This window comes from Pangasianodon hypophthalmus, chromosome 11 (genome assembly GCF_027358585.1).
Source record: "Pangasianodon hypophthalmus isolate fPanHyp1 chromosome 11, fPanHyp1.pri, whole genome shotgun sequence".
NCBI lineage: Eukaryota > Metazoa > Chordata > Actinopteri > Siluriformes > Pangasiidae > Pangasianodon > Pangasianodon hypophthalmus.
Window position 1 is genome coordinate 16,401,935 of NC_069720.1, and position 15,282 is coordinate 16,417,216.

General features: G+C 39.7%; 1 protein-coding gene across 4 annotated transcripts in view; it reads right to left on the minus strand.

Annotated features, from left to right (window-relative positions):
* Positions 1 to 15,282, minus strand: part of celf5a (cugbp, Elav-like family member 5a) — a 196,065-nt gene that overhangs the window by 11,470 nt on the left and 169,313 nt on the right. For 2 of the 4 annotated variants that reach the window (XM_034308831.2, XM_026921572.3), the window contains exons 7-8: positions 11,071 to 11,215; positions 307 to 519 (exon numbers count right to left, since the gene is read on the minus strand). In XM_034308831.2, coding sequence (XP_034164722.2) covers positions 307 to 519; positions 11,071 to 11,215 — 358 coding nt within the window. Of the gene's footprint in view, positions 1 to 306; positions 520 to 11,049; positions 11,216 to 15,282 lie in introns of all 4 variants that reach the window. The other 2 variants (XM_034308830.2, XM_026921564.3) reach the window with 1 other exon arrangement.

Genomic DNA, 15,282 nt, shown 5'->3' on the forward strand with positions numbered 1-15,282 from the left:
ATATTTGACACCCCTGCTCCAATACAAGCAAGTCCTCAGCCCCCTTGCTGACCTACCTAGCTGATTGAGGGGTTGAAATGAGTGGGAGCACAGGGGAATGGAGCTCCAACACTCTTGGTTTGTATGAACAGCAGTTTAAAGGCGTTACTATACCATGTATCTTTATCCTAAACCCTGAATATTTGCAAGATATTGCCAAATATTTATCTATCAATAACTATGGCAGCATGAAAGACAGCTGGCCCATTACTCTCCTCATAGTTTACTAGAGGCAAAATGCCCTGGCGTGAATAGTGTGAGCTATACCTGTGTACTGCTGCACCCCGGTGAAGGCCTGCTGCAGTGTGTCTGCAGCAGTGGGGCTTTGGGTGGAGTAAGGGGGCAGGCCGTTGGCATACACAGCTTCCACTGCTGGGTGGCCGTTGGGCTGGTGAGGGATGCCAGTGAAGCCGTTGACAATTGGAGTGACGATGCTGGGCACGGCTGAAGACGTGATGTTTGCGGGTGGTGAGCTAAGGCCTGTTGGAGCAAAAGCATACCAACTCTAACACAAGCTTCACCCGAAATATACAGCATTTAACAATTACAAACAGACATCACTGGAATCTGACAGAATTGACAGATGGTGAAAGCACAGAAATTACTTTTGAACCCTAATCCACAAAAATATCAATTAAACTTTTTTCAGTAGTGTTGCATGTAATGTGTGGTGTACATACAGTTTGCATAGCAACTGACAGTTTCATTATGTCTTGCAATTAAGATCCAGAATAAACACAAGATCAAGTCAAATACACAGTTATATAAGACATAATGACCATTACAGCAAGACTGCATATTTGACTTTATACATAATACTCATGCATCTTCATCCTCATACCTCTGTCACTACCTGTACTACATAATTTGCTCTTTTAATACTACGAGCAATCTCAAACTTGTGCAACACCCTTTCCCCACATATGAGACAGCAACTGTCTCATGGCAGTGTACATTATTGTTGTATGCACTTTATGTTAGCTGTAAGAGCATGCTACTGTAACATAATCAAATACTCAGTTTTCTGAAAACATATGACAATAAAGCTGACTTGAAGTGAGTCCTTGGTGTTTAGACAGGTCTGCATCATATCTGTCTGGTTGTCTGAGCCATGCACAAGGAGCAGTTCTTGTAATGGTGGAGCTAGGAGCTAGTTGAGGCTGGCTAGCGAGATCGCCTAATGTGGCAGTAATAGTGTTTTCCTGATGTTGTTCTCCAACAGAACAGCTCTCTGGAGTGACAAAGTTTCCAGTGTGGGTGTACTTAGTGATGTACAGCACAGTCACTGTATCATCTACAGGCATATTAAATCTTTATTATGTTAGTTAGTTATGAATTGCCAGTTGTGGCAATACAGACAGTACTTTACACCAACCATTTCTTCCATTCCATCCCAGAGGTGGTCTTCCTCTGCACCAGCTGATTCTGTATTTCTCTCTCTCTCTCTCTCTCTCTCTCTCTCTCTACCTTCTGGCTTTCTCTTCATCAATCTGATGCAATTCTTTGTCTGTGTATTCTGCATGAATACTGATATGTCTCTGGGACATTTTGAAAAGAAATTGACCTCTTCAGAATCTTTGTACTCAACCATTTTGCACAGTAAGTAGGTTAAATATAGTAGGCTACTGCTTCCGCATGTAAGGCATCAGATAATGGAGTTGTGACCATTATGATGGATTTGGACCCCTCGATTAAAAGTACATCTAGAAAACAATTTGCATTATTTTGTATCTTGATGAGTAAACTACGAGGAACTCAGTGTGTAGAGTCCCCTTTAAAGCTCAAGTGCTCCAGCTCTGCCTACTACACACCACGCTGATGAATTAGCTGTTCAGTCTAGCCGTTGTTTCCAATCCCTGAGAGACTGCTGGTGTCTGGGTAGATCTGGCGGCCGAGCTAAACACGACCACACGTGCGTTAATGCAGCAGGCAGTAATGCAGCCTCTTCATCACTGTACTGCAGCTTGTCTGATTTTTATAAAAGTGCCCTAGAGGTTTCAAGAGCGAGCAAGATGCCTCACGCAGCACATTCTAAGCTTATAGAAGCAGCACATTCATGAAAGAGAATGGAGATTTTCGGTGTGTGAGAGTATAGAAAGTGTGACAGAGCTGAGAGTGGATGTGTCTATAAGCTGCGTCTATTTACTCAGCATGTGTGAACAAACAGAGCGTCAGAGCTTTATGAAACAACAAGTCGATTTATCTAAGAAGCAAACACACCACATGTGCTAAATCAAATCTTCCTCATCCAGTACGTGAGCGATCACAAAAGTAAGTGAGCCAGATCAGAGCTGTCGTGTCATTTATCACTAAAACACATTGAATTTATCATGGAACATCCTTCACTTTGACACATATGTGGCTGCATATGGAATGTAATGCTACATGTGCTGCTCTTTCGTAAGTTCAATGAAACTTAAACATATATTAAATAGATTCATACATTTCAAAGTGATTTCTTCACCCTCAGACAGATCCATTTGCCTGAGGAGTAGATTAGAAAATTAATTTTTTTAGGTGTGAACCTCGTGTTTGAAAATGGGTAATGGAAATAATTCGATAAATGAATATTTTGTGGAAAAAAATCTGTCACCGACAGGCTGGTAATGTACCGTGTAATTATTCCACAAATATTCCTTAACCTTCTGTTAAGGAAGTGTAATTGTGTTTGCATTATTGAAGTCTTCTCACTGTCAGAGGAGTGAATATAGTAGAGGAATTACTCTCCATATGGCCCAGAAAGATTTAGCATGCAAATTGTACATGTGCAAATATTAGAAAATGAAATACTATTGCATTCATTTTTTATTTAGTCTTTACATATTTATTAACTATTAGTCCTCTAGCCTCAATTTGCTTGTGTCCCCCAGTTCCAGTGAATATAACATGTCTCAAACGCTCTCAACGTATTTTCACCAGCTATCATTTTGTCAGTTTGGAAAAAAAATAAAAATCTCAAGGTGAATGTCACCAACCAGATGATCAACAGAAACGATCGGAGCCTCTGCTCTGGCTCACAAATAGTCTGTCAGACACCTCATTAACTCAAATTGTTGCTTTAAACACATCATGAATATGTTCACGCACAGAGCATTTCTGCTCCATCTGTAGAGGCTTCAGAACGGAGAGCTCACCCTCAGAGGAAACTACAGACTCACTGATATTTAGAAATAGATGAAAAACAGATCCAGTGTGTTCACACCATTCTACACTTCATTTAATACAGACACTAATAATCAGGGCTCTAAACTTCCTTTCACTTGCTTTCACTTTCACTCACACCCTTACCCTAGCAAGCTAGTTCACACAAGCAAGCAAAAAATCTACATGTGATCATCATTTTCTATGTACGTACACGAAAGAGCCATGATTTCGACAAAAGGATGCCGCATTTGGCCCAAACCCTTCTGTGTGCCGTTGTTACCCATAACATGTAAGTCAAACAAGTGCATTATTTAATTTGTGTTTAACTACTTAGCTTTAGAAGCTATATACTGTATAGCTACTCCAATTTCTCATCAGATCTATAAAAAAAAATAAAAACACTGAACATTGCACACCCACCAGAGACAAACTACAAGTGGCATGAGTGACTTGCTACTTTGAACATAGGGATAAATTGAAGAGTCAGTGCAAATCAATACAAAGTTCCTCTTATGATCCTATGATGAAACATTTCTTTCCCTAATGGGTGTGGTCTCTTCCAGGATGACTCTGCCCCATCCTCAGGCTCGCTGAATGGTTTTTTCTGAGGATGAATATGATGTAAATCATATGCTATTGCCTTTGGAGTGATGTGTTCGACAGCGCTCTCCACCACCAGCAGCCAAACACCAATTGAGAAAATATCTTTTGGCAGAATGGTGTTCATCCCTCCAGAACAGTTCTAGAGATGTGTAGACGGTGCAATGAAGCTGCTCTGGCTGCTCATAGTGGCCCAACACCATATTAATACACTTTATATTGTTTTTTTCCTTTAATTTTTCCTTTAATGTATAATGCGTATTGCCATGCATCATGGTACAGATACATGCTCTAATACAGGGTACCATCTGGCTGAGAGTGTACGCACCATCAAGCTTAAGTGCTTTACATCTGTTGATGAAACAGCGTGCTTTTGTTTTCCAGAAGCCCTCTTCACCTTTCATCTGATGCAATGGTCTGATACTCGTGTGTATACGTGCATGCTCGTATGTGTGTATGCGATGAAACAGGTTAAAAAGCTACAATCTGTGCTGAAGTCATTAATAACTGGGTATTTGTGTGAGAATATCTAATGAAGTCATGATATAGAGTATACTATGATATAATTAAAGCCTTTTATACCACAGCACTGTTCCATTCTCAATTCTGATTGGTGTTTTTTTTTTTTTTTTTTTTTTTTTTTTTTTAACAGAACTGCTTCAACAGTAGTTAAGACTATAAGCTTTATCATTTCTATAAGTACTTGTATGGTGGAAACTCCACATAAGCAGATTTTAAAACTGTACGTAATTGTAGATATGTTGAAGTTTTCTGTAAGGAGATGTTTATGTAACATTTTTGGAAGGAGTCTCCAGTGTCAGTGCTTTGTAACAATCAGAGGTAAAGCTGTACGTTTTCTGACATCATCTATAACACAAACACAACATTGTGTTTGTTATCCAAACCTCCAGTGAAACTACAAGTGTTTTTTGTGACATCACAGATAATGCTCATAGAGCTAAATGGGTAAAAATCTGTAAAAAAAAATAAAAAATCTATTTCCATACAACACCCTGCATTTATTTCCCCAGTCTATAATAGGTGAGGTTTAATTGTACTACATCAACAAATGAGCATGTGAAAGTTAGTTGAAAGTTATTGAACAGTGCTCAAGCAGTCCTGTGTGCGGTCACTAATGTGTGTATAATACTGTGACACAGTAAAAGCAAAGTAATATCCACAACACTGTATTTTATATGTGATGCTTGAAAGTAATATACTTTGATAACATCTTCAGATCATATAAGTGATATATATTTGTGCTCTCTATTACTGATCTACTTGATATACATCATTCTTTTTGTGGTCTTTAGTTTTAGTCGGAAATTTTAAATAACTTTTAAGGTGCACTATGGAGAGCTTTTTAACTCACTCTGAAAAAAAAAGCCCTGGAGTGCAGAGAATTATTTTAGCTGCCTTTTCCTACACAGAAGCTCTATGGCTGTGCATCTATATTTGTTCAATGCCCCAAATATCTGTATTCAGATTTACAGTGTTTTTTTTTTTAATTCAGTATGAACACTACCACTATGCTCCAAGAAACACTGGAGACAAACTATGAGTTTGAAATGGCAGCACTGTCAGTGAATGTGAATTCTGGCTCTGTCAGTTCCTCAACATCAGCTACATCACTCGAGTGATGGACTGTTTTCAACCCTCCTTGCGCACGTATTATTTTTGTTTGTGCCTGCTCACGCACCTTGTTAACAAATTTCGTTGGTTCTATTTCTCAAACTATAAACAAATTAGTAGCCTAATTTAAACTACTGCTACCCTGACCAGGCAGTTACTAAGGATGAAGGAACTGCTAAATGCGTCAATCTCACATCAGTACCCATCAGACTACAACCACATGACCCGGTCACATGCTACCGCTCTTCTGTTGATCACACTCCCCTGTTCTGTGTTTCCTGCATCCCTATATAAGCCCAATATCCCTTTGTATATTTGCTAAGACTCAGTTGTATGTTGCGTGTTCTATGCCATGGTTTTCTAATTCTCATCTTGCTCAGGTTATGACTCTTTTTTCTTTCCACATTTGGTCAGTCTGTTATTTAATATATTGCCTGCACTTGTATCCATCTCCACCATTACTTGACAATCAAACATCGACTCGTGCTCATGGTAATGAATGAGATCTTTCTTCATATCAAACTGCTTGCGTGGATGTAAGTAAAAAATGAATAGTTTGCATCTTATTTTTATCTGTATTTGTTTGGAACACATTAACATATCAGTTCAATCCAAATAATGTATTCATATTCGGTTAAATCCCTACTATACATGTGAAGGGAACATCTAAGCCATGTGAATGAAATGTTTGTCTCCCTACACTCTTTTAGGAAGTCGATATTCTGTACAGTCAGGTCCGTAAGTATTTGGACAGTGACACAATTTTCGTAATTTTGCCCCTGTACACCACCACAATGAATTGAAATGCAATCAAGATGTGACTGAAGTGTGGACTTTCAGCTTTAATTTAAAGGATTAAAAAAATATTGCATTAACCATGTAGGAATTACAGACATTTTTTTACAGAGACCCTCGATTTTCACAGGCTCAAAAGTAATTGGACAATTTACTGATAAGCAGTTTCACGGCCAGTTGCGGCCTGTTTCCTCTTTATTTCATGACGAATTAAGGAGATAAAATGTCTGGAGTTGATTCCAAGCTTTGAATTTGCATTTGGTAGCTGTTCATGGAAACTCTCTATATGCAATCCAAAGAGGTGTTGATTCAAGTGAAGGAGGCCATCATTTGGCTGAAAAAACTAAACAAACCTATCAGAGAGATAGCAGAAACTTTAGGAGTGGCTAAATCAACAATTTGGTACATTCTTACAAAGAGTACGAGCTCAGCAACACCAAAAGGCCTGGAAGACCACGGAAGACAACTAAAGTGGATGATTGCAGAATTATTTCCTTGTTGAAGAAAAACAATGTGAAACTCTAAAATCAAGAGATGCCTTCATGAATGTAAATACAGGAGGTTTACCTCAAGATGCAAACCACTGGTAACACTCAATCACAGAAAGGCCAGATTAGACTTTGCTAAAAAAAAAAAAAAAAACAACCTCTAAAAAAAAGTCTGACCAGTTCTGATGCAAGATTAACTAGTACCAGAATGATAGGAAGAGAGGAGTATGGAGAAGGAAAGCAAGAGATCATGATCCAAAGCATACTACTTCATCTGTCAAACATGGTGGAAGCAGTGTGTGCAGAATGCAGTGAATTCCCGAAGTGTAGAGAGCTGTACGTTCTGCTAAGATTCAGTCAAATGCTGCAAAACGGACAGCAATTCACAGTGCAGGTGGAAGACCCAAAACGTACCATGAAAGCGACCCAAAAGCTTCTTATATGTTCAATGACCTCAACCCAATTGAGTATGCTTTTCTCTTACTGAAGACAAAACTGAAGGCAGAAAACCCACAAACCAGCAGCAACTGAAGGCGACTAGTAAAGGCCTGGAAAAGCATCTCAAGGGAGGAAACTCAGCACTGTCCATGGGTTCCATACCTCAGGCAGTCACTGACTGCAAAGGATTTGCATCCAAGTATAAAAAATAATCCTAATATTTATGATTATATTAGTTTGTCCAGTTACTTTTGAGCCTGTGAAAATGGAGGGACTATGTAAAAAATGGCTGTAATTCCTAAACAGTTAATGCAATATTTTTTGTTAAACCTCTTGAATTAAAGCTGGAAATCTACATTTCAATCACATCTTGATTGCTTCATTTCAAATCCATTGTGATGGTGTACAGAGGCAAAATTACAAAAACTGTGTCACTGTCCAAATACTTGTGGACCTGACAGTATATCTGTTAAAGTGAGAACAAAGAGACTGATTTTCTTTTTCTGGTTTCCTTTATACTAGCGCTCTATTCTTTATTCTGTGTTCATTTTAAAGGCTTCATGCTTGTTATATCTGTTTATGTACATTTTCATTATGCTTTAAGGTTTATACTTGTATGATTTAATTTTTTATTTGTGGAATTATTATTTACTTCATTATTTAATTGCATGATTTATCCTGTTTTATTGAGTAAGTGCTTTATCCTGGTCAGGGTCATGGAGGATCCAAAGTCTATCCCTGGAACACTGGGTGCAAGACTGGAATACACCCTGGATGCCATCTCAGAGCACCATGCGCGCACACATACACACACACACACACACACACACACACACACACACACATATTTACGCCTAGGAGCAAGTTAGGATTGCCAGTTCATCTTATCGCTTTTTTTGGGAGGTGGGAGGAAACTGGAGAAACCCGGAGGAAACCCACATGGACACAAGCAGAACATATGAATCTTCTCATAGACAATAACCCAAGTTTTGGATCGAAATCTGAAGCTGTGAGGCTGCAACATTACCCACTGCACTACTATGCCACTAAATTATCCTTATATTCTTTTATTTTCTTTCATATTTTTGAGCAAGCTTCACAAATAAAATTTTTATATGTGTGGATTTGTCTTTTCTTAAACATATAAAGGGGAGAAAAATGTCCTTGTTCCAGTTTAAATTACTATAGCAAGAATTACTGAGAGGTCTTGTGATAATTGGAGAAGAATTCGCAAGTGCATTTGTGAATTTCCAATGTTTTCTGTTCTCCTACTCTGATTCCGACATAACTCTTATGTGTGTGTGTGTGTGTGTGTGTGTGTAAGACTATGAGGGGCAGACATGTTGAATAAAACCAATGCTGCCTGCGAGATGCAAATGAATGAATGAGTGAATCTTATTTATTGTAGTCCTTGGAATATTCTCAACGCTATCTCGCACGAGATTAATAATGCAACAGACTCCAACGGCTTCAATAATAGAAGGCAATCAGTGGAGCGGAGGACACACAGGAGCATGTCGAATGGTGCGCATATTTCAGCTCTTCTTCGGCCCACACCAGGACCACACAGTGCCGCTGGTCTCTTTCAATTAAGTCAGTGTAAGAAAGGCCAATTTGCCCCGGCAGCTGTGTAGCATATTAATATGACACAGATTGCAGTAAAAAAAAAAAAAAATCAAACATGAGACTATACTCATCTTAGGATTTAAACAAACAAAAGATATCTAACACTGTGACATGACTCGAATCAATGATCTAACTATTCTACAGATAAAGGGATAAAGGGTGGTGTGTGAGGAGCTGGTTAGAAACTGCTTACAGAAACAAACTCAATGCAAAGCAGGGACTCTTCTAGAGCAACATGCATTGCTCGGGCCAAACATGCCTGAACACGTGATGCATGTTGTTCTACGTAGAAAAGTCCCTGCTTTGCATTGAGTATGTTTCTGTCAGCAATTTCTATCATGATGCCTGTGCCTTGACAAGATGTCTGACAAATTGCAGTGTCTGTCTAGTGTGTAATTTTAAGGCCAGAATGAGACGATCTGCATGTAACGTCACGCACGGATGCACTCAGCCTTCAAGAGAAGACTTGCCTAACAGTCTCACGTGTTACATTTAATTGGGTAGCTTGCCCCTTTCTGAACAGCGGCTTGTCACAACGGAGTCAAAACCTCAGACGGACGAAGCTCTTTTAAATACTCGGCACGTGTTTCTCCTTTTTAGCACGCCAAAATGCAGAATTCAGTCCATCAGAATACTACAGAAACATTTAAGCTGCTGATATGAACCATTTTACAATGTTTGTGAACTCTTAATGCAGATGTATTCTGCTCTAGCAGCTTAATATCTGCTCTGTGTGTGTGTGTGTGTGTGTGTGTGTGTGTGTGTGTACAAAGGACAGAAAGGAAATGTTGCAGCTTCAGCAAATGTGACAAGGTAGGCATTGAAGTTCGCATCAGATCTCACGCTTTTCCGTGGTATGACGAGGATGATGCACAGAACTCACAGCGCTGCATACTCATCTTCAATCTTTCACTTCAAGGTCAAGACCATCAGCCGTTTCTACATCTACTCACTAATTTACTTCCATTTTCTAATTACACGTTCAACTAGATTTGCATGTAAGACAGATGAATGGAATAAATAAAGAAAGAATGGAAATAGGAAGAAATTAAAAACACTACAAGACAAGCAGAAAAAAGAAGAAAGAAAGATGAAGAATGCGGGAAGAAGTAAGTGATGAAAGGAGGAAAAAAGAAACAATGTGAGATCAGCTGATAGAAAGAGAGACAAAAGGAAAAAGGTAAAAACATGACAGTGAAAGAAATGAAGAAAGAAAAAGAGATTTGGGGGAACAGAGAAGAAAAGTAAAAAAGTGAAAAATAAAGAAAGACAGAGAAAGAGGGAGAATGAGAAAGATGCAAAATGTAAGAAATACAGGAAGAAGTGATACAAAGAAAAATACAGAAAAAAAGGAGGAAAGAGATAAGCAAAAAAGATAGAAAGAAAGAGACAAAAGAAGGGAACAAGATCAAGAAAAAAGAAAGAAAAAGTGAGAAAATGTGACAGTTAAATATATTGAAAAGGAAAGAGAGAATATGAGTGAAGAAAGAAAGAAAGAAAGAAATATTTGAGGGAACAGACAGGATGGAATTAATCTGGAATAAAGAGAGTGTAAGAGAGAAAAAAGAGAAAGAAATATATATAAATAATAAAATGTAAACAAACTGTCCAAGATAAGCTAATAGAAAGAAAGAGACAAAAGGAGGGAAAGAGATAAAGAAAAAAGAGCAAGAAAGAAAAAGCAAAGAAAAAGAGAAAAAAAAAGGCAGGAAAAAGAAAAAGAGAGGGAGGAGTGGGAAGAGAATGAACCGGTCTGAGGAAAAGGAAAAAAGAAGTAATAAAAGAGTGATGAGAGAAGGAGAGAAAAAATAGAAAAGAGAAAACTACATTTAAATAAAAAACATTCTGAATTTTTTTATTCTTCTTGAAGATGATAATAATAATAAGAAGAAGAAGAAGAAGAAGAAGGAGAAGGAAAAGAAGAAGAAGGAGGAGGAGGAGGATGAATGATACAGGCTTTACACCAGTGGAATCAGTGAGATATAGGCACTGAGATATAGACACCATTAACTCCTGCATGCTCTGCCTCTGGGGACGGAGAACCGGAGAACTCTGCATGGCTGTGTGTTTTTCCTGCTTCTACACACACCACATTCAGCTCATTAAAGCTTGGATAATTACAGGAGCTGATGAGCTGAATGAGTTGGATCATGTGTGTGCTGACAGCAGGGACAATAAAATGTGAACCTCTGTCTCCCAGCGCAGTAGTGACATGCAGACCTGCACAGTGCGAGTCCCCGCCTTCACCCTGTCCCCATAAGAGAGGAAATGAAGCGCAGTTGCTCACCCAGAGGCTGATGAAACTCACCCGACACCGGGGTCATGGGGGTGGGAGGGAGGCTGTTGATGTTCAGCGCCCCCATCTGGTGGATCTGGGTGGCCGGGAACGCCACGCTGGGTGTCAGGTAGCCACCATGACTCGCGGCCATGAGGGCCGCCTGCTGCTGCATCAGCTGTGGAAGACCAGAATGAGAAAGAGAAGAGAGGTTAGGAGAAGGATGTGGGCTATAAGGAGAAGAGTGATGGATGGCTAATGCTCGCTAGGGTGGAGGAGAAAGTGGAGCGGAAAAAGAGTGAAAAATGTGTCAACCTATGTTTAGGGAAAGAGAAGCGTCCATCTTCCCAGTGAAGCAGCTGTCGCAAACCTCGAGAAACATTTCAGCAGCTGTAGCTCTCGCTCTTTCTAACGGAGGACTGACATACATATTCCTGGAGTTCACAGCTAAACAACTGGACTGGATTCATGTTTCCATTTCAGACTTAAACAATAATGGCTTCTTCATGCTGGTGTGTGAATCTCTCTTTTGTCATTTGCTGCCAAGAACAGCAACTGAAGCATCTTGTAGCTCATCAAATATCCATAATTTCCTCATCATCAGTGGTACAGTTTCAGAAAAACGTAAAGCATTGCCATTACCAATATTACTGCATCTATTAAGAAAATGCTTCCATAATGAGTTCTGACTATATAGAAAATGTATAACAGTGTGTGTGTGTGTGTGTGTGTGTGTGTGTGTGTGTGACCAAATGAAAAAAATCCTCTTACGTCCTATTATTAGTTCAATACATTATTGTGAAACAACTGAATTAATCAGGAAGTCATCTTCAGCTCAGTGCTAGTGGCGATACTGTGAGGTGCATGGTACTCCATGTGCTAAATGCTCTGTCTGCATCGAGTCCCTGGATGAGCAAAAAGCCAATTATTTTCCCACAATGCCCCTGTCAGAGGTACACTGAAAGTGACCATCCTGCCAGCCACTGGCACCTCATGCTTCACTCACACTATCTATTAACTCCGCCTGTCATTTCCTTAATTCCATCAGTGTGACCAGTGTGGATCATCCAGCAAGATGGATTGAGCTTTTACGTAGCTAAACAAATGATTAAAGGCAGAAGAGAAAGAAAGAAAGAAAGAAAGTAGGAAGGAAAAGGAAAAGGAAAAGAGAACACATGAAAGAGAAATAAGAGAGAGAGAGAATGTGTGAGAGGAAAAAAGTTAAGAAAGCAGGAAAGAAAGGAAGAAACAGTCAGCGATAAGGGAAAGAGATAAAGGAAAAAAGGAAAGAAAGAGAAAGCTAAAGAACATTTAATAATGTGACAGTGAAAGAAGTTGAAAAGAAAGAAAGAAAGAAAGAAAGAAGCATAGATAGTAGAAGGGTCAGAGAGAGTGAAAAGAGAAAAAAAGGAAGCAGAAAGAAGATAGAAAAAATATTAAGAAAAGGAAAGAAAAGAAGAAACAGTCTATAAACTTTAACTTACATATTTTTAAAATTCAGAATTTGCTCATCCGTGTTTAAAAGAGCAAGATGAATCGAGCCTTTACACACAGTAGCTAAAAATGAGGATTAATGATGTCAGAAACAGACAGTTGGTGAAGGGGAATCTGCAGGCCATGGTGGTTTGTGTAGTACACTGACACGCTGATGTATTTAAGAAGTTTACATTATGGCTAGGATGAGAAAGTTTCCTCTTTTCTCTCGCTCTATCAGTTCTGTCAGTGTGGCCGTGTGACAGTAATCAGGACCTATTGTAGCCATCTCATGGCCCAGGCCTCAGCTCTGAATGAGACTTGCAGAGTTAAGCTGAGTGAAGCTAGCTGCCTGCCAGTGTGCTAATGCTCTTTAAACACACAGAGCGACAGGCTGTGGACAGCGCAGAGAAAGAAGCTGAAGCCTTCCATATTCAAATTTCTCAGCATGCACAGCTTGGCTAATATCCCTTTTCATGGCGACGTCCAGATTGCTTCGGATAACAATGTGGCGCTCTGTTCTGCTCTTCAGGAATTATAACACAGCAAATTGGAGGCTCGAGCATGTAATTACGTCGGGGGGAAGTGAGCAACATCGATTCGTTCTTGGGTGAGGAAAAGGAAGGAAGAGGAGGGAGGGGGAGAAAACAAAAGTCCATCGACTGGCTGCACTGACAAGAGTATTCCAAATCTCCCGAGCAATTTCTTTGCTTTCACTCCTAAATTCGCAAACGGTTCCTCTGCTTTACAGGGGTTTTAGCAGAGATAGCGAACGTCTGCTTCCAGGGAATAGTGGCTTCAACCGAGTCATCATCATTAGGGTCGTAACCCTTTCCAGAATGGTGCAGAATGGCGATGTTGCCAGAAGAAGTTGCCTCAGTGACAGCACACTTTATCATCTAGGCATCAGGTTTTTATTGCTGGCTGATGGCATTGGACGGCATTAGGTAATCACCTCTTTATCACACACCAATTTTCTGGGCAGCTGTGCTCGGAGGCTGCTGTACCTCCACCTGAATCACACAGGGCCTCTACAAGGCAGTCCACACCAGCCACTAAGGGAAAGTGGAGAGATAGAGAGAAAAATAGACTATGCTTATTATTAAGTCCCTAGCTGAAGAGATGGAGCGCAGAAGAGATGGAGCGCAGAAGAGCTGAGCGCTATCAACTCATATTGTATCATCAGGACATTTCTTTTTCACATATACTTCCACAGCACTGCAGCCTCGAAATATATAATGACAAGAAGCTGAGACTGAAATACAAATATAAGGTGAGGTAAGGTAAGATCAGGTCAGGCTGGTCTCTGCCGGAGGATTTTGAACAAAACTTGTCGTAAACAGTTTTTACCTGAAAAACAAACACTGACTATTGTTTTACAGTGACCAACAGGGGGCGATGTTAGGCAGTATTAGAGTCTGCCCTTTCCACCCCTCCTCCCCCCACCCAAATGCCAAAAAAACACTCCCCTCATTTATCCCCGGCCTGAGTGCTTTCAAGTAATTTGTGTGTCATATGAATCTAATGCATCCTCTCTTTAAAATGCCGTCAAATAAAGAAAGCATCTTTCATCCCCCCTGCCACATCTCACAACCCTGCTTTTATTCACATCCCCCCTCCAAAAAAGTAGCATCTGCTTATGGAAATACACAAGCTCAAACATGAAAAGAAAAGCTTTTAAAAGATATCCAGCAGGGTGCCTGAAAGCAAATTAATGTGTTTTTTTCTTTCTGTCAAATATTTGTTGTGTTTGAAGAAAAAAAAAAAAAAAAAAAAGAGGATCTATTTGGTATGTGGAGCATCTATGTGATGATAAGCTGATTGCCTGGTGGAGAAATAAGCTGCACCTTTCAGGGAAAAAAAAAAAGCCCTGTCTGTTGGCATCGCATTGTCAGGACGGTTGCCCATTGCCCCCAAATTTGTTTTCGCAGCCCTCCCTTTCAGCTTTGACTAAAATCCAATTTGCTGGCTGTCAACTCTGCCCACTAATCCCCTGCACAGCTGTGTTTGTGAAGGAGCTTCCTAATTTGTGTATTCTCAGTGTACATTTCTGAACATTTCATAGCTGTACATATATGCCTAGAAACAAGCTGCTAACTGCATATTAATGTTATGCAATTAGGAGGTTAAACTAGTTTCTTAGGATGGACAGGGACCATGGCTGATAATCTTGTTATCAAACAAGACCCAAACAGCAGCTTAACAGCAGTTTACTGAATTAAACTGATTTCAAATAAATTAGATCACTGCTCACTTTATGGTTTGAAACTTGAGTCGAAAATGGTTCCTTCCCTACACTCTCAGAAATAAGGGTAATAACACTGTACCTTTCCTTGTTGCTAGGGTGGTACCATGAAGGATGTATCTTTTATACATTTAGTATGTATCCTTTACCTGGAAACATGAATATAGTGTACCTTTTAAAATAATGTAAGGTACATAATTGGAGCACTTTTTTAACGCTTACAGGTTCACCAAATGCACCTTCCCAGGTAAAAGTTACATTCACCAGGATCTAAGGCCACAGTGGGCATAGGTTCATTGAAACTACATAGTTTAAAATTGGAAAAACATCACCTTGTCCAGTTTGGGTGAGCCTGTGCCTACTGTAGCCTCAGACTCCTGTTCTTGGCTGACAGGTGTGGAACCAGATGTGGTCTTTGGCTATTATAGCCCATTCACCTCAAGGACTGCCTTGTAGGGCTTTCGGAAATACTTTCCTCTCACCACGGTTGTAAATAGTGTTTATATGTTTTACTCTAGCCTTCCTGT